This window comes from Pongo pygmaeus, chromosome 9 (assembly GCF_028885625.2).
Source record: "Pongo pygmaeus isolate AG05252 chromosome 9, NHGRI_mPonPyg2-v2.0_pri, whole genome shotgun sequence".
In the NCBI taxonomy this organism is placed as follows: domain Eukaryota; kingdom Metazoa; phylum Chordata; class Mammalia; order Primates; family Hominidae; genus Pongo; species Pongo pygmaeus.
Window position 1 is genome coordinate 120782657 of NC_072382.2, and position 17674 is coordinate 120800330.

The following is a 17674-nucleotide window of genomic DNA, read 5'->3' on the forward strand; positions in this document are numbered from 1 at the left end:
ACTCCAGGGGTACATTCTGTTACAGACAAGAGATCTAGCCGACTTCCTGCCTCAGAGTTCCCAAGCTAGTTACTGACAGTCTGGGTTTGAACCTAGGCTTTCTGACTACACACTCAATAAACCACTGTTACACTTCTTCCGTCCATCAAGTTATTTAATCTGTCCACAACCCAATAGCTTTATCTCTAAAATAATCATTGAACTATTCAATGTTCAGGTGAAGGCAGAGGAGGCATGAGCTTTAAAGGAGTCCATCTACACTTCAGCCTCCCCATTCCAGGGAAATGAAGTCTTTCCATTTTAGGGTGGAAAGAGCAGGTATTGACAATATTTCCCAAGGAAGCTGCCTCACTTTGAAAAAATGAATCACTGACAGTGTTCAGTATCAAATCTAGTTTTAATCTTCTATAACAAGTCATCTTGTCTTCCCAGCTATATCCAACTGCGCCTAGTGGTGCAGTGAGAATGATGGCCTCCTCTCTTTCCCTGGAGTCTGAGGTATTGGCAACAGCAGTTGACCACTGCTGAGAGGACTTAGGGCCCAGCAGAAGTCAAGGGTCATTAGTGCCCTGCAGCTGCAGGGATAGCCTCACTTCTGGTGGGGATGGGGGCAGGACAGGGCCTAGGAATAGAAGAAGGGTACAGGAGGCTTCCTGACTGCAGAAGTTTCCTGTTTGTCTGAAGGCAGGAAATAGGAGCTAATGGAGTCTAAGGCCAAAGGTTATCTTTTAAATAGAGCATAGGATCGGGGAGCTGGGACCTCACTAGCCACTGATAACTTCCAGTGCCACCCAGGTGAGGGAAAAGGCGCAGAAATGGAAAGTGAAAGGTTCAGGGCTAGCCAGGCAGGCCCCTCCTTTTCTCCCCCACAGCGTGCAGGGGGAAGGCCACCGTGGGATGGTGCTCCGGAGCCTGGACTCTCTTCACTCAGCCTTCTTGGACACTCGGCCCATCTTGGTGCGGATGTTTCGTAGGAGGAAGAAGGCAGCTGTGCTGGCTGCACAAATCACTTCAGCCACCCAGAATGCTGTGCTCCAACTGTAGTGCTTGGCAATGGTGCTGAAGGGCAGCCCAGCCAGAAAGCCGCCCACTGTCAGGGGGAAGGGGAAGAACCTAAGCCAGTGGTGCTAGCTCCAGCTTCTCACTGGTCTATATGCAAAGCACGGGTGGGGGTGAGGGAGAGACTCTAGAAAGTAACACTTACCATTGGCCATGAGTCCCACAATGGCGTGGGAGGTGCCACACAATTTGGGAGGGGCGCTCTCATTGGCTATGACTCCAAACAGGGCAATGGGGCCATACGAGGAGAAACCAAATACAGCTCCTAATACCAGGATCCAGAGCTGCCAAGGGCAGAGTGGAGTGGCATTCAGAGTCGGAAAGCCGACCTGCCTACCCACCCCTGCCAAAGCAAGAAGGCGGCTTGGTCCCCAGGAACAAACTAGTCATAAAGGGACAGTAAGTAAGTGATTCTTTTCCTCCCACTCCCCAACACAACTGACAATACAGAGCTAGAGTAGTAGTGCCACATTGAGCAAACCCAGGGACCTAGGTGGGCAAGGAAAGGAGGTACAGAAGTCATCCCTCTGAGCTAGAGGCTGTCCTCAGGATTTACACAAACTGGATTGGCTGGGGGTAAGGCGGAAGGGGAGGACAAAGGTGAGACAGACCAGGAGAAAAACCAGAGATATCTTTAAGGCACCTCATGCTCTGTAAAGCCTGTGAGCTCCGCGAGAGGGTGAAGAGCCAGAGTCCAGAAAGCAACATCCTAGAGGAGCACAGGAAAGAAAAGAAAACCAGGCCCAGAGTGGAGGAGGAGAACCCAGACACAGAGGAGTGGTCCAATCAGAACTGAAAAGGGAATCCAAGAGGCAAAGGAAAGATTGGCCCAGGCTGGAGCCAGGAGAGGGAGACAGAGTCAGTGGCCCTTGCCTTCTCTCCCTGTGCCCTGCAGTGAGCCAGGCCTTTCTTAATTACCTTGGGGGAGTCACTGGTCACTGTTACCCGGAAGAGGTACATGGACACTGTCATGCCAGCCATCATGAACAGCAACAGGCCATGGCGAGGGTTCCCATAGTTGGACAGTCCCGCCTATGGATACAGTCCCGGCAATGTCATGCCCTCAGAACAGGGCAGAGAACCCCCCACCCCTGGACTCTGACACAGCAGGGCCTCTGCTGACAGGTCTTTGGCAATCCCACCACAGTTCTTGGCCCTGGGCAGCTCTGGGAGGCCCTGGGACCTGCTCATTACATTCTGAGGCCAAACTCCACAACATCCCTTCCTCCCCCATCAGGCAGGACTAGGACACGTGCTGGGGAGGGCACCTAGTCTGTTCCCAGCCCGTTTTCCTGGGGCTGTGGAGAAACCTACAGCTAAGCTAAGAAATATTCTGGCTGTCCTTCACATCAGTTAAAACTCTCCCCAAGAGCCTTACCTCCACAACCGTAGGAAAGCTAAGACCAGCCCGGAATCATTCCCTCTTCACCCGGTCTAAACCAGCAGATGCCAACCTGCCTGTGCCCTGGGACTCCCATCTCTCCAGTGCCTGTCCCAGCCACGCTGTGAAGACTGAAAGGGACCCTTCTCCTTCCTGTCCCTTCTGCCCGCTCACCTTTGCCATGGCCCGGTCTGACAGGTAGCCAGCTGCGATGCTGCCTACAAGGCCCCCAACTTCCAGGGCACTCATGTAGGAGCTACCTGCAGTGGGGAGTTGTGGTGGGAAGAGGGAAGGGAAGGGTGGGAGGGTGTTACACATTGGGGTTGTCCCACAATGGCTTAAACCTGGAGAGGTACAGGGTTCCCATGGGTGACTGGCCATAGCTGCCTGAGTAGTGCCCGGCCTCAAGGAACGAATAAAGAGGATAAAAGGAAGCAAGGCCTGAATTTCCATCCCCTGCATTGGTTCCTGCTCCTTATGCCCACCCTTGTCCCCATGCTCATCTTACCTACAAGGGCTGACTGTCCTTTCTCCTGGATAAGGAAGAACTGGCCCCAGTCAGTACAGCAGGTCTTTACTCCAAACACCACAAGGTAACCAGTGGAGAGCACCCACAGGTAAGGGGACAGCAGCAGCTCCTGTAGGGTGCTCTCCTCCTTCAAGGAGCCTGGAGGTGGGAAGAGGCTGGGCGTCAGGCTCTGCCCTGACTGCTCTCCCCAACCTGAGCCCCCAACATTCATTAACCAGCCACAGGGGCAGAGTCCATCCGCACAGCCAGGATCAGCATGAAAGGTATTCCCTCACCCCACTCCTCTCTCCCCCTCTCCGCTGCAAGGTCAATGAATGAAAGAGAAACAGGACCAGGGAGGACCAAGCCACTTAAGGACCAAGCTCAATGAATGAAAGACAAACAGGACCAAGCCACTAAAGCTCATGATTCTATCTATCCAGGACAGGGAAGTCTGTGCTGTTGTGAGGAAGGGCCAGAAAATAACATGAGTCACAGCACTTGTTGGCTCTGCCACTTGTCCAGTACTTAACTGCCTCTTGGGATGGAGTTTTGTTTACTCCCCATGCAGCCTACATTACCACCTCTTCCCCTACATCCACTGACTAGCACAGGACCAGGCAAATGCCTAGTCTTCAACAAAAATCTGCCTGCTGAATGAGTGCCCCAGTGGTCGGTTTGGATGGGGGCTCACCCTTCTTGCCCTTAGAGGGCATGGGGTCCAGGTTGCGGAGTCCAACATCAGCAGGTTCATTGTGGATGAGCAGGAGACAGAGGAAGGAGACAACCACACACAGTGCCCCAGACAGGGCCAGCGTGCTGCGCCAGCTGTAGCTCTGGGCGAGGATGGTTGCCAGGATAGGGCCCAGCCCTCCAGCCAGGTTCATGCTGGTTGATAGGATGGCCCACCAAGTGCCAAACTGAGATGGCTCAAACCACTGTGGGGCAGAGGGCGACAACATAGGTGTCCAGCCTACTGCCCATGTTGAGGGTGGGGTCAGGTGGGGCAGCCCCAGAAGCTCACATTACAGGGAAGAGGGAGAGGGCGCTTCTGTTTGGCAGGGCAGTTTCCTCCTCTGCCACCTGACCCCACCACTCTCAGCCTCCTAAAATATCTTGACAAGCAATAGGAGCTGGCCAGGAACCGCTCAGGAACCTGCTCTGGGTTCGGTGTGGAGGTGGTGGGTAAGAAGGGGCGCTCCCACATGCTCTTTAGGCATCCTCTATGACAATCCAAACAGGCTCTTTGGAAGCACTCACCTTCCGCAGGACCTTCCCACATGGGGGCCAGCCCAGCCCCTGGGCCAGGCCATTAAGGAACCAGAGGGCAGCAAAGACAGGTACTGTGGAGCTCCAGGAAAAGAATATGTTGACCAGGCCAACCAGGAGCAGCCCAGAAGAGAAGAGCCAGCGAGCACTCATCTGGTCAGACAGCACCCCACTGACAAACTTGCTGATAGCATAAGCTGCCGACTGGCTGCTGGTGATGAGCCCTGCAGGGGAGGGGAGCAGGGAACTTACACTTAGGGGTTAGGGACCAGGGGAGAAACACAGGAGCAATGGAAGAAGGCATGGGGTCAGGTGTGTAGGGGTGCCCAGTGGGGTGAGACAGGTTACTTCCCAGAGGAACAGGAGGAGCCTGCGCTGCAATCTGACACTCATGGGGCCCTACTACTTCAGCCACTTCTCCTGCCTCACCATCAGCACTAGCCCCAGACTGACCCATGATTCTCAGCTACAGTTGTCAGGGAACAAAAAGGGAGCAGGACATGGCAGTTCCCCCTCCCTGGGATTTGCATATGGGATTTCCCACCTCCCCCTGGATGCCAGTCCCGGGCCTCTAGCAGTTCTGTTGCTCCACCACCCAACATGGGGCGAAGGGCTCAGGATTGGAGTCAGGGACCTTGTCCCTCCTGAAGGGTAGCATGCCAGGCCACATGAAGTCGTTGTGCCAACTTTTTAGTTCCCAGTGCTCACAGTGTCAGTAGCCAGCACTCACGCTGAAGCCTCCACATGCACCCACACAGGTGTGAAAACCATGCTCAGAAGCCCCTCAAACACTCTTGGAATAAACAGTGCCTCCAGGGGCATGCACACACCCATCAAATAAGCAGCCCTCCTTAGCCCCACATACACCCATGTCCGTGGATCTCAGAGCTTCTTCATCTGGCATATGCAGACTGGCCCCTGGCCTCTACTGTGCAGACACTCCACCCACACGACATGCCCGTACACAAACACCCAATGTGTCCTGCTGGTTCTGTGTCCCCAGGTCCACTACCCTGCTGTTTCAGGGCTCACCCAAATCATCCTTGTCCAAAGGGATCTCTTCCACCAATGATGGCATGACAAAGGAGAAGGTCTTGCGATTGAAGTAATACAGGCTGTAGCCCCCAAACATGGCTGAGAAGATCACAGTGCGATAATAGCCATAGCCCTGGGCTGCCATGGTAGAAAAGAGCAGGCCCTACCAGCCAAGACGCACAGCCTCTGACCACAGCTCCTGCTTGCCGCTCTCACGGTTTCCAGATCTGCTGAGTTGGGTTTTTTCTGCTCCCTCCTCCACCCTGCCTCCCAAGCTCCCTTTATAGCCACCTTCTGGACAATCATTAAGCCTGGGGAGGCTCCTAGGGGACCCAGTGTCCTGAGGGAGACAAGAAAACAAGAGATTACTGAGCGCCAAACTGTAGGGGGTGGAGGAGGTCCCAGAAGGAGGCATGCCTGTGAGCCAGGCCAGCACCCTGTGTCCCCAGGATTGCTGCCTTTACCTCCTCTATCATGTCTGCTTGCCTGTGAAACCAGCTTTGATTAAAGGTTCAACCTAATTACTTTTGTCTGCATGAGTCCAGGGGAGGTAGGGGTGGGATGAGCAGAGATGCCCTCTCTAGCCCTGCTCCGTCAGTCACAGAACCTTCTCATTCATTCACGGAAGGTTTATTAACTTACTAGTTGACAGGCACTGCACTTGGCACTATTAGTTTCTACACCCACTCATCACCACCCCACCAAAACACAAAGTCAGACATATACCCCGGCTACCCCACTTCTAAGCCTTCTAGAGAGGGCCTCAATCCGTGGAACTCTCAATCCTTAGCACATAATAGATGTAATTGTTTCTTACAGTTGCCCCTTGTAATTCTATGCAAGGGGGACGGTCCCACGGTGTCACACAGAAAGCCCCGCTAAGGGCTGAGGTCCTGATGGGGCCCCACAGAGCTACCTCTGGGTCCCCATTACCCTGCGATGTCAGTCTGGGCTTCCTTCGGGCTAGCTGGGGGCTGCAGGGTCTGGTTTCCAACCTGTGGGACGTTGGCAGGGGCCGCAAGCAGAGGGATTGGGCAGCTCGTGGGCGGGAAGGTGCCCCGGCGGGCTTCGGGCTGCAGGGCACAACCGTCCCGCCCAGGGCCCCGGCAACATGCCCCGGCTTTTCCGCTCAATTGGGAAAGCAACTGGAGCAGAAGGCGTAGGCGCACGCGGAGCGGGCGACCGCACGTATTCTCCCAGAGGCCCCGCGCTTCTGGCACCCAGAGGCTCAGCCTGGTAGGGGAGGGCCAGGCGGCGGGCGGGGGAGGAGGAGAGGCGGCGGGCGGGGGAGAAGAGGCGGTGGACTCGTGGCACCTGCCCAGCCCCGTGGGTCCTCACGCTACCCAGGACACGCGATTGTACGCCTGGGAACCCCGGGGGCCGGGGGTGCAGGAGCTGGAGAGGTGCAGAGACCACAGGACTGGCACGATAGAAAGGGGTCTTGTGCTAGTGGTCAGGGACAGCGCCTCGGTGGCCCCAAGACCCATGAATTGTCTCCGGAACTGCAGGAACAGCTCCGGGTCGTATCGGAAGTTGGGGTTCGCCAACAATGGACCCCCAGGACCTGAGAGCCCCGCCCTCAGGTGACGCCCCTCCCCCGCATACCGCCCGTACCTGAACAGAGGCGGGAGCCCGAATAGGACGGGGCGGGGCCAGCGAAGGCTGCGCATGCGCGGCGGGCGGGGGCGTGGTCTTCGCCTGCTGCTTCGCTTGCCGGCCAGTGGAGTTCCCCGCCCCGCATGCTGGGGACGTCGACTTACTCCTTCCCGCAGGTCACGCTGCTCCTTGGACGAACGAACATAGCGCCCCTTAGGGGCTGGGCACGGCATGTCCAATTCTTCTGTGGTTGCATTAAATAAACCAGTTTTTAGTGAGTGCCCTCCTCTACAAAGCACACCGAACACTAAGGTGATAATCATTGTTCCCAAGTTGCTCACAGTCTGGGAAAGGTGTTGTAAGAGAACATAGTATTTTCTTTTTTCTTTTTCTTTTTTTTTTTTTTGAGATAGTCTCGCTCTGTCGCCCAGGCTGGAGTGCAGTGGCGGGATCTCGGCTCACTGCAAGCTCCGCCTCCCGAGTTCACACCATTCTCCTGCCTCAGCCTCCCGAGTAGCCGGGACTGCAGGCGCCCGCCACCACGCCCGGATAATTTTTTATATTTTTAGTAGAGACGGGGTTTCACCGTGTTTGCCAGGATGGTCTCGATCTCCTGACCTCGTGATCCGCTCGCCTCGGCCTCCCAAAGTGCTGGGATTACAGGCGTGAGCCACCGCGCCCAGCCCACAATTTGGAATTTTAACTTGTGGTTCGATTGTTGGGGACAGAGACGGGGCCCGGGGTAAATATCAAATTCTGGTCCGAGACCCACGGCGTTCTAACTGTATGGCCTTGGTTAATCTCTGTGAGCTCCCGTTTCCTACCAGCCTGGTAGGTCATTGTGAAGACTCAACAGATGATTTAGATAAGAGCTCAGAAATTCCATGAGTTCTCAACAACAATGGTTTTCACTGATCCCAGGTAAGAGTTGTGAGGAGTAACAGTAGTGATGCTATTTTACAACAATGATGACTGTGTTCTCAGAAACAGAGCAAATGTTAACCCTGCCCATAGCTTCAACAGAAGGTAACATAGCCTAACAAAGTCCCCAACAGTCCCAATCAGCCAGCACTTCCCGACCCCTCCCCAATAGAAACGTTATTATAAAAGCGTCAGTTTGTAAGCGATCAGGGTCTCAGCCAGACTCCTGACTGGAACTCCTTGCAGGCTTATTCCTGTGAATAAACCTGTTTGGCCGTTGAGTTGCCTCCTGGCTCTCGCTCTTCCCTTATATCTTCCTAACAAGAGTGGCTGAAGGAATTGTAAGTGTTCCAAAATTGAGAGCAAAGATCTTTTACTCTAGAGAAGGTGGTCAGGGAAGGGAGGAGGAGGAGATGAGATAAAATAGGATGACAGGCCGGACGTGATGGCTCATGCTTGTAATTCCAGCACTTTGGGAAGCCAAGGCGGGCAAATCACTTGAAGTCAGGAGTTCGAGACCAGCCTGGCCAACATGGTGAAACCCTGTCTCTACTAAAAATACCAAAATTAGCCAGGCTTGGTGGCGCATGCCTGTAATCGGTTGCAGTGAGCCGAGATCGTGCCGCTGCACTCCAGCCTGGGTGGCAGAGCGAGACCCTGTCTCAAAAAGAAAAAAAAAAATAGGATGACAATATCACTGAACTTCGTTAATTCAAAACTGGGGAGGAGCCTAGTTTGTACCAGGCACTGGGCTTTCAGCCAGGTAGATCAGAGGACCAGGAAACAGTTCCTCCGAAACCAAACCAGAGCAGATTCTTACTTTACCCAATAGAGGAGTAGGGAGCCATCAGGTTTTTCTCCCCTTTTATTTTTAAGATTTAACATACACATAATAAAATATAAAAAGTGCATGAATCTTACATGTACAACTCAATGATTTTTTACACATGTTAATACCCCTGTAACCACCACCTAAATTAACAGCCCTATCGTTTTGTTTTGGAAATGGAGTGATCTCAACTCACTGCAACCTCCTTCTCCGGGGTTCAAGTGATTCTCCTGCCTCAGCCTCCCGAGTATGGGATTACAGGCATGCCCCACCATGCCCGGCTAATTTTGTAATTTTAGTAGGGATAGGGTTTCTCCATGTTGGTCAGGCTGGTCTCGAACTCCTGACTTCAGGTCATCTGCCCCGCCTTGGCCTCCCAAAGTGCTGGGATTACAGGCATGAACAACTGCACCCAGCCAACCCGGTTAATTTTTCTATTTCTCGTAGAGACAAGAGTTTCACCATATTGGCCCGGCTGGCCTCGAAATCCTGAGCTCAAGGGATCCGCCCGCCTTGGTCTCCCAATGTCCTGGAATTATAGGCATGAGCCACTGTGCCCAGTCGATGGTGTTTGTTTATTTGTTTGTTTGTTTGTTTTTGAGACAGAGTCTTGCTCTGTCAGCCAGGCTGAAGTGCAGTGGCACGATCTCGGCTCACTGCAACCTCTGCCTCCCGGGCTCAAGCCATTCTCCTGCCTGAGCCTCCTGAGTAACTGGGATTACAAGCATGTGCCACCACGCCCAGCTAATTTTTGTATTTTTAGTAGAGACAGGGTTTCACCCTATTGGCCAGGCTGGTCTCGAACTCCTGACCTCAGGTAATCCACCCACCTCAGCCTCTCAAAGTGCTAGGATTACAGGCGTGAGCCACCGTGCCCGGTCTGTTTTTTTTTGTTTGTTTGTTTTTTTGAGACAGGCTTGCTCTGTTGCCCAGGCTGGAGTTCAATGGTATCTTAGCTCACTCTAACCTCAAACTCCTGAGCATTGAGCGATCCTCCCAAATAGCTAAGACTACAGGACCAGGCCACCTGGGTTCAAGCAATTCTTCTGCCTCAGCTTCCTGAGTAGTTGGGATTATAGGTGCCCACAAACACGCCTGGCTAATTTTTGTATTTTTAGTACAGACCAGGTTTCTTTCTTTCTTTTTTTTTTTTTTTTTGAGACGGAGTCGCGCTCTGTCGCCCAGGCTGGAGTGCAGTGGCAGGATCTCAGCTCACTGCAAGCTCCGCCTCCCAGGTTCATGTCATTCTCCTGCCTCAGCCTCCCGAGTAGCTGGGACTACAGACGCCTGCCACCACGGTCAGCTAATTTTTTGTATTTTTAGTAGAGACGGGGTTTCACTGTGTTAGCCAGGATGGTCTCGATCTCCTGACCTTGTGATCCACCTGCCTCGGCCTCCTAAAGTGCTGTATTACAGGCGTGAGCCACTGCACCCGGCGTACAGACGGGGTTTCGCCATGTTGGCCAGGCTAGTCTCAAACCCCTGAGTTTAGGTGATCCACCTGCCTCAGGCTGCCAAAGTGCGGTGATTACAAGCGTGATCCATTGCACCCAGCCAGTGGGAATTAAATGAAAAAACATTTTAAAGCACTTTATGATCAGGATAGTAGGGACCCAAATGCTAGTTTGCTCACTGTATTTCCAAAGAATGTTAAGAAATGAGAAGATAGGCGGGGCATGGTGGCTTACTCCCGTAATCCCACCACTTTGGGAGGCTGAGGCGCGGATCATGAGGTCAGGAGTTCGAGACCAGCCTGACCAACACGGTGAAACCCTGTCTCTACTAAAAATACAAAAATTAGCTGGGTGTGGTGGCGTGCACCTGTAATCCCAGCTAATCAGGAGGCTGAGACAGGAGAATCACTTGAACCAGGGAGGCAGAGGTTGCAGTGAGCTGAGATCATGCCACTGCACTTGAGCCTGGGTGACAGAGCAAGACTCCATCTCAAAATTTAAAATAAATAAATAAATAAATTTTTTTTTGATTAACCAGGCGTGGTGGCTCATGCTGATAGTCCCTGCTACTCAGGAGGCTGAGGTGGGAGGATTGTTTAAGCCTGGGTGGTCAAGGTTCCACTGAGCAGTGATTGTGCTACTGCACTCCTGCCTGGGCAACTGAGTGAGACCTTGTCTCCAAAAAAGTAAAAAAAAAAGGAAGACATCCCAAATCAATAGAGTGGAGTGGATTAACTAATAAATAAGGCCAGGCACAGTGGCTCATGCCTGTAATTGAAACACTTTGGAAGGCCAAGGCAGGAGAATTGCTTGAGCCCAAAAGGTTGAGGCTGTAATGAGCTGTGATCACGCCACTGCACTCCCTCCTGGGTGACAGTGAGACCCTGCCTCAAAATAAATAAATAATAAATAAATAAATAAATTGTTCTAGGTATTTAGAAAAAATCAACTTAGATCTCTATTGCACACTCCACACAAAATAAATCCCAGATAGATTTAAAAATGCCATTTAAGGCCTGGCACAGTGGTTCACACCTGTAATTCCAGCACTTTGGGAGGCCGAGGAGGGCAGATCACCTGAGGTCAGGAGTTCAAGAACAGCCTGACCAACATGGTAAAACTCTGTCTCTACTAAAATTACAAAAATTAGTTGAGCGTGATGGCACATGCCTGTAGTCTTAGCTACTCAGGAGGCTGAGGCAGGGGAATCGCTCAAACTCAGGAGGCGGAGGTTGCAGTGAGCCGAGATTGCACCACTGCACTCCAGCCTGGGCGACAGAGACTCCGTCTCAGAAAAATTAATAAATAAAAAAAGAGGCCGGGCGCAGTGTCTCACGCCTGTAATCCCAGCACTTTGGGAGGCCGAGGTGGGCAGATCACCTGACGTCAGGAGTTTGAGACCAGCCCAGCCAACACTGTGAAACTTCATTTCTACTAAAAATACAAAAATTAGCCAGGCGTGGTGGCAGGTGCCTGTAATCCCAGCTACTTGGGGGCTGAGGCAGGAGAATCGCTTGGACCCGGGAGGCGGATGTTGCAGTAAGCCGAGATCACAGCATTGCACTCCAGCCTGGGGGACAAGAGGGAGACTTCATCTCAAAAAAAAAAAAAAAAAAGAAAGAAAGAAAAGAAAAGAAAAAAGAAAATGTCATTTAAGAAAATAAAACTGCTGGGCGTGGTGACTCACGCCTGTAATCCCAGCACTTTGGGAGGCTGAGGCAGGTGGATCACGAGGTCAGGAGATCGAGACCAACCTGGCTAACATGGTGAAACCCCGTCTCTACTAAAAATACTAAAAATAAAAAATTAGCCAGGCTTGGTGGCAGGCACCTGTAGTCCCAGCTACTCAGGAGGCTGAGGCAGAAGAATGGCGTGAACCTGGGAGGTGGGGCTTACAGTGAGCCAAGATCGCGCCACTGCACTGAAGCCTGGGTGACAGAGTGAGACTCCGTCTCAAAAAAAAAAAAAGAAAGAAAATTAGGCCGGGCGCGGAGGCTCACACCTGTAATCCCAGCACTTTGGGAGGCCGAAGTGGGCGGATCATGAGGTCAGAAGATCGAGACCATCCTGGCTAACAGAGTGAAACCCCGTCTCTACTAAAAATACAAAATTAGCCAGGTGTGCTGGTGCATGCCTGTAATCCCAGCTACTCGGGAGGCTGAGGTAGGAGAATTGCTTGAACCTGGGAGGCGGAGGTTGCGGTGAGCCAAGATCGCGCCATTGCACTCCAGCCTGGGCAACAAGAGCGAAACTCCGTCTCAAAAAAAAAAAAAAAGAAAATTAGAGATGGTATCAACATGGGAGAGGTAACTTGATAAATTAATACTGAGGAATTTACTTGGTAAAGGGGTATAATATCAATTTTGAAAGCTTAAGGAATTGACAGAAAAATAAACATAAGGATAGGTCTTAATAATTCAAGAGTAACCACCAGAATAATCCCAGCTGCATGCTTGGCTAATTTTTTATTTTTATTTTTTGTAGAGATGGGGGTCTCACTATTGTTGCCCAGACAGGTCTCGAGCTCTTGGGCTCAAGTAATCCTCTCGCCTCAGCCTCCCATAGTGCTGGGATTACAGGCATGAGCCACCACACCCAGCCATGTGAGAGTTTTAATTCCTCTACAGCCTCATCAACACTAGTTTTCTTTTTTTTTCTTTTTATTTATTTATTTATTTATTTATTTATTTATTTATTTATTTTGAGACAGAGTCTCGCTCTGTTGCCAGGCTGGAGTGCAGTGGCGAGATCTTAGCTCACTGCAACCTCCTCCTCCCGGGTTCAACTGATTCTTCTGCCTCAGCCTCCCATGTAGCTGGGATTACAGGCGTGTGCCACCACACCCGGCTAATTTTTGTATTTTTAGTAGAGATGCAGTTTCACCATATTGGTCAGGCTGGTCTTGAACTCCTGACCTCAGGTAATCCGCCCGCCTCGGCCTCCCAAAGTGTTGGGATTACAGGTGTGAGCCACTGCGCCCAGCCAATTTGTGTATTTTTAGTAGAGACGGGGTTTCGCCATGTTGGCCAGGCTGGTCTCAAACTCCTAGCCTCAAGTGATCCACCCACTTTGGCCTCCCAAAGTGTTAGGATTACAGATGTGAACCACTGCCCCCAGCCTACAGAGAGCAGTTTTATTAATCAAATGCTAACAGCTGAGATATGGCCAGACTCATGCCTTTAAAAGACTGTTCCAGCTTTTTGGCCTCAGTGAAGAGATTTTATAAGAAAAACTTGGTATGGGAAACATATGGGAGTGGTACAGGAGGGTATCTGTGTGTCTTGTTCCGATAGCTCTTTTGAGTAATTTCTTGTCTGGAAGCCCAGTCGGCATCATCTTGACTTCTACCTGGTGGTTTTGGATTAATTGTTCATGACTCCCCCTAAACAGGAGGATTCGGTAGCTAAAGGGGTGGGTTGCTCCTCCACACCTGTGGGTGTTCCTCGTTAGGTGGAACGAGAGACTTGGAAAAGAAAGAGACACAGACAAAGTATAGAGAAAGAAATTGGGGGACCAGGGGACCGGCGCTCAGCATACGGAGGATCATGCCAGCCTCTGAGTTCCCTTAGTATTTATGGATCATTATTGGGTGTTCTCGGAGAGGGGGATGTGGCAGGATCATAGGATAATAGTGGAGAGAAGGTCAGCAGATAAACACGTGAACAAAGGTCTCTGCATCATAGACAAGGTAAAGAATTAAGTGCTGTGCTTTAGATATGTATACACATAAACATCTCAATGCCTTAAAGAGTAGGATTGCTGCCCGCATGTCCCACCTCCAGCCCTAAGGCGGTTTTCCCCTGTCTCAGTAGATGGAATTTACAATCGGGTTTTACACCGAGACATTCCATTGCTCAGGGACGAGCAGGAGACAGATGCCTTCCTCTTGTCTCAACTGCAATGAGGCGTTCCTTCCTCTTTTACTAATCCTCCTCAGCACAGACCCTTTATGGGTGTCAGGCTGGGGGACAGTCAGGACTTTCCCTTCCCACGAGGCCATATCTCAGGCTATCACATGGGAAGAAACCTTGGACAGTACCTGGCTTTCCTAGGCAAGGGTCCCTGTGGCCTTCCGCAGTGTTTTGTGTCCCTGGGTACTTGAGATTCCTTCAAGCATTTGTTTAGCAAAGCACATCTTGCACAGCCCTTAATCCATTTAACCCTGAGTTGACACAGCACATGTCTCAGGGAGCACAGGGTTGGGGGTGGGGTTACAGATTAAAATGGAGTCTCTTATGTCTACTTTCTATACAGACACATTAACAATCTGATCTCTCTTTTCCCCACAGGTAGCTGGGTCTTTATTCCTGGCTTGTTTCAAAATTAGCCCCTGGCTGAACAGGATGGCTCATGCTTGTAATCCCAACACTGGGAGGCAGAGGCAGGAGGATTTTTTTTTTTTTTTTTTTTGAGATGGAGTCTTGCTCTGTCACCGAGGCTGGAGTGCAGTGACGTGATCCCCGCTCGCTGCAAGCTCCGCCTCCCGAGTTCACGCCATTCTCCTGCCTCAGCCTCCCAAGTAGCTGGGACTACAGGCGCCCACCACCATGCCCGGCTAATTTTTTTGTATTTTTAGTAGAGATGGGGTTTCACCATGTTAGACAGGATGGTCTCAATCTCCTGACCTGGTGATCCGCCCGCCTCGGCCTCCCAAAGTGCTAGGATTTCAGGCATGAGCCACTGCGCCCAGCCCCACTACGCCCAGCTATTTTTTGTATTTTTAGTGGAAATGGGGTTTTGCCATGTTGGCCAGGCTGGTCTCAACCTGAGGTCTCCTGACTGGGATTACAGGCGTGAGCAACTGGGCCTGGCTATTTGTTTTTTTTTGAGAGAAGTCTTGCTCTTATCCCCCAGGTTTGAGTGCAATGGCTCGATCTCCACTCACTGCAACCTCTGCCTCCCAGGTTCAAATGATTCTTCTGCCTCTGCTTCCCAAATAGCTGGGATTAAATCGCCTGCCACCAAGCCCGGCTAATTTTTGTATTTTTAGTAGAGACTGGGTTTCACCATGTTGGCCAGGCTGGTCTCGAACCCCTGACTTCAGGTGATCCGCCCGCCTCGGCCTCCCAAAGTGCTGGGATTACAGGTGTGAGCCACTGCGCCCAGCCGGGCCTGGCTATTTTTTGTTTTTATTTTTGAGGCAGAGTCTCGCTCTGTTGCCCAGGCTGGAGTGCAGTGGCATGACCTCAGCTCACTGCAACTTCTGCCTCCCGGGTTCAAGTAATTCTCAAGCCTCAGCTTCCTGAGTAGCTGGGACTACGGGCATACACCACCACACCCGGCTAATTTTTTGTATTTTAGTAGACATGGTGTTTTGCCATGTTGCCCAGGGTAGTCTCAAACTCCTGAGCTCAGGCAATCCACTCACCTCAGCTTCCCAAAGTGCTAGGATTACAGATGTGAGCCACCATCCCTGGCCAAAATAAATATTTTAAAAATATTTGGTAGAATTCACCAGTGAAGCCATCTGGTCCAGATTTTTTTTTTTTTTTTTTTTTTTTTGAGATGGAGTCTTGCTCTGTTGCCAGGTTGGAGTGCAGTGGCCCAGTCTTGGCGCACTGCAACCTCTGTCTCCTGGGTTGAAGTGATTCTCCTGCCTCGGCCTCCTGAGTAGCTGGGATTACAGGCACCTGCCACTACGGCAAGCTAATTTTTGTATTTTTAGTAGAGACAGGGTTTTACTGTGTTAGCCAGGCTGGTCTCGAACTTCTGACCTTGTGATCTTCCTGCCTCAGCCTCCCAAGGTGCTGGGATTACAAGCACGAGCCACCGTGCCTGCCCCCCACCCCCGTTTTTTTTTTTTTGAGACAGAGTTTCGCTCTTGTCGCCCAGGGTGGTCTCAAACTGTTGACTTCAGGTGATCCGCCTGCCTCGGCCTCCCAAAGTGTTGGGATTACAGGCGTAAGCCAAGGTGCGCTGGGCCTTTTTTTTATTTTTATTTTTTAGAGTCAGGGTCTCTCCCTCCCAGGCTGCAGTGCAGTGGTGCGATCATAGTTTACTGCAGCTTTGAACTCCTAGTCTCAAGTGATCCTCTTGCCTCTGCCTCCTGAGTAGCTAGGACTACTATTTTTTATAGAGATGAGGTCTAGCTATGTTGTCTCAAACTCCTGGCCTCAAGCGATCCTCCCACTCCTGCCTCCCCAAACGCTGGTATTACAGCCATGAGTCACTGCACTTAGCCCCGCCTTTTTTTTTAGAGCACTTTTAGGTTCACAGCAAAATTGAGGGGAAAATACAGAGTTCCCATATATTCCCTTCCTCCATACACTCACAGCTTCCCCCATAATAAACATTTCACACCAGAGGTCTACAGGTGTTACATCTGAGGAACCTACATTGACACATCATATTTGCCCAAAGTCTACACTTTTCAGTTGCCTTGGTGTTGCACATTCTCTAAGTTTTGACAAATGTATATGTACCCACCATTATGGTGTCATACAGAACTTTGGGTGATTGTAACAAATATACCACTCTGGGGGAGATCGAGTATGTGGGGACAGGAGGTATATGGCAACTCTGTACTTCCTGCTCAATTCTGCTGTGAATCTGAAACTGTCTAAAAGTCATCAAAAAAAAAAAACTCCCAAAACTTCCACATTCAAAACTTATCTGACTTGTTCAACTTTTAGAGAAAAAAGACAACCCTTCGTGGTTATTGTTATTTTTTTTTGTGATGGAGTCTTGCTGTCGCCCAGGCTGGAGTGCAGTGGCACGATCTCAGCTCACTGCAACCTCATCCTCCTGGGTTCAATTGATTTTCCTGTCTCAGCCTCCTGAGTAGCTGGGACTACAGGCGGGTGCCACCACGCCCGGCTGATTTTTTGTATTTTTAGTAGAGACAGAGTTTCACTGTTAGCCAGGATGGTTTCGATCTCCTGACCTCGTGATCTACTACACCCGGCTGGACCTTCATGGTTATTAAATGTAAATACAACGGGGCCAAGCTCAGTGGCTCATGCCTGTAATCCCAGCACTTTGGGAGGCCAAGGCAAGCAGATCACTTGAGTCCAGGAGTTCAAGACCAGCCTGGGCAACATAGTGAAACCCCGTCTCCACCAGAAGATACAAAAATTAGCCAAGTAGTCCCTGCTACAGGGCTGACGTGGGAGGATTGCTTCAGCCTGGGAGGTCACGGCTGCAGTGGGCCAAGATGGCACCATTGCACTCCAGCCTGAGTGACAGAGCAACACCAAGTATACTGTATACAACTGCTTAGATATGTACATGATTAGTGACAAGAGGGATCCTCCCTTGGTAATAGAAAATTTGGGCTAGGCATGCTCCATCCTAAACTGATGAACCGAAACTGCTACAAATGGTGAATCTCTACCAACACATTCCCACGGCTAAGTAGGAAGAACAAGGGCGAATGGGTTGGAATTAAGCTCAAATCTAGCTGAAGCACTCAACATTGATTCATTCCTTGGACCAATTACTTGCTAAATCTTTATGAACTGGTATCTTATTTGTACAATGAAGTTGCTATTTTAAAAATTAATGTTACCAGTTGGGCCCAGTGGCTCAGGCCTGTAAACCCAGCACTTTGGGAGCCCAAGGCAGGTGGATCGCTTGAGGTCAGTTCGAGACCAGCTTGGCCAACATGGTGAAACCCCGTCTCT

General features: G+C 51.0%; 1 protein-coding gene across 4 annotated transcripts; it reads right to left on the minus strand.

The window, feature by feature from the left end:
- Positions 1–378: 378 nt before the first annotated feature.
- Positions 379–7532, minus strand: SLC37A4 (solute carrier family 37 member 4). 4 transcript variants are annotated; one of them, XM_054441677.2, is made up of 11 exons: positions 7190–7532; positions 6867–7092; positions 5250–5592; positions 4209–4441; positions 3643–3886; positions 2949–3107; positions 2615–2700; positions 1978–2091; positions 1703–1768; positions 1205–1343; positions 379–1090 (listed from the first exon to the last, which is right to left on the minus strand). In XM_054441677.2, the coding sequence occupies exons 3-11, from the start codon at positions 5395–5397 to the stop codon at positions 924–926; spliced, it is 1356 nt and encodes a 451-aa protein (XP_054297652.1). In that variant the 5' UTR covers positions 5398–5592; positions 6867–7092; positions 7190–7532; the 3' UTR covers positions 379–923. The 4 variants fall into 4 exon arrangements, with proteins under 4 accessions (XP_054297652.1, XP_054297655.1, XP_054297654.1 ...); XM_054441680.2 differs by lacking the exon at positions 7190–7532 and having other exon boundaries at positions 6248–6868; XM_054441679.2 differs by lacking the exon at positions 7190–7532 and having other exon boundaries at positions 6070–6868.
- Positions 7533–17674: the final 10142 nt, after the last annotated feature.

Coding starts and splice junctions, on each gene's coding strand:
- SLC37A4 (XM_054441677.2), bottom strand. CDS start 5,397: ATGGCAGCCCAGGGCTATGGCTATTATCGCACTGTGATCTTCTCAGCC. Junction 1,769..1,977: donor TGACCAGTGACTCCCCCAAG/GTAATTAAGAAA, acceptor GTGCTCCTCTAG/GATGTTGCTTTCTGGACTCT. Junction 1,091..1,204: donor TGTGGGACTCATGGCCAATG/GTAAGTGTTACT, acceptor TCCCCCTGACAG/TGGGCGGCTTTCTGGCTGGG.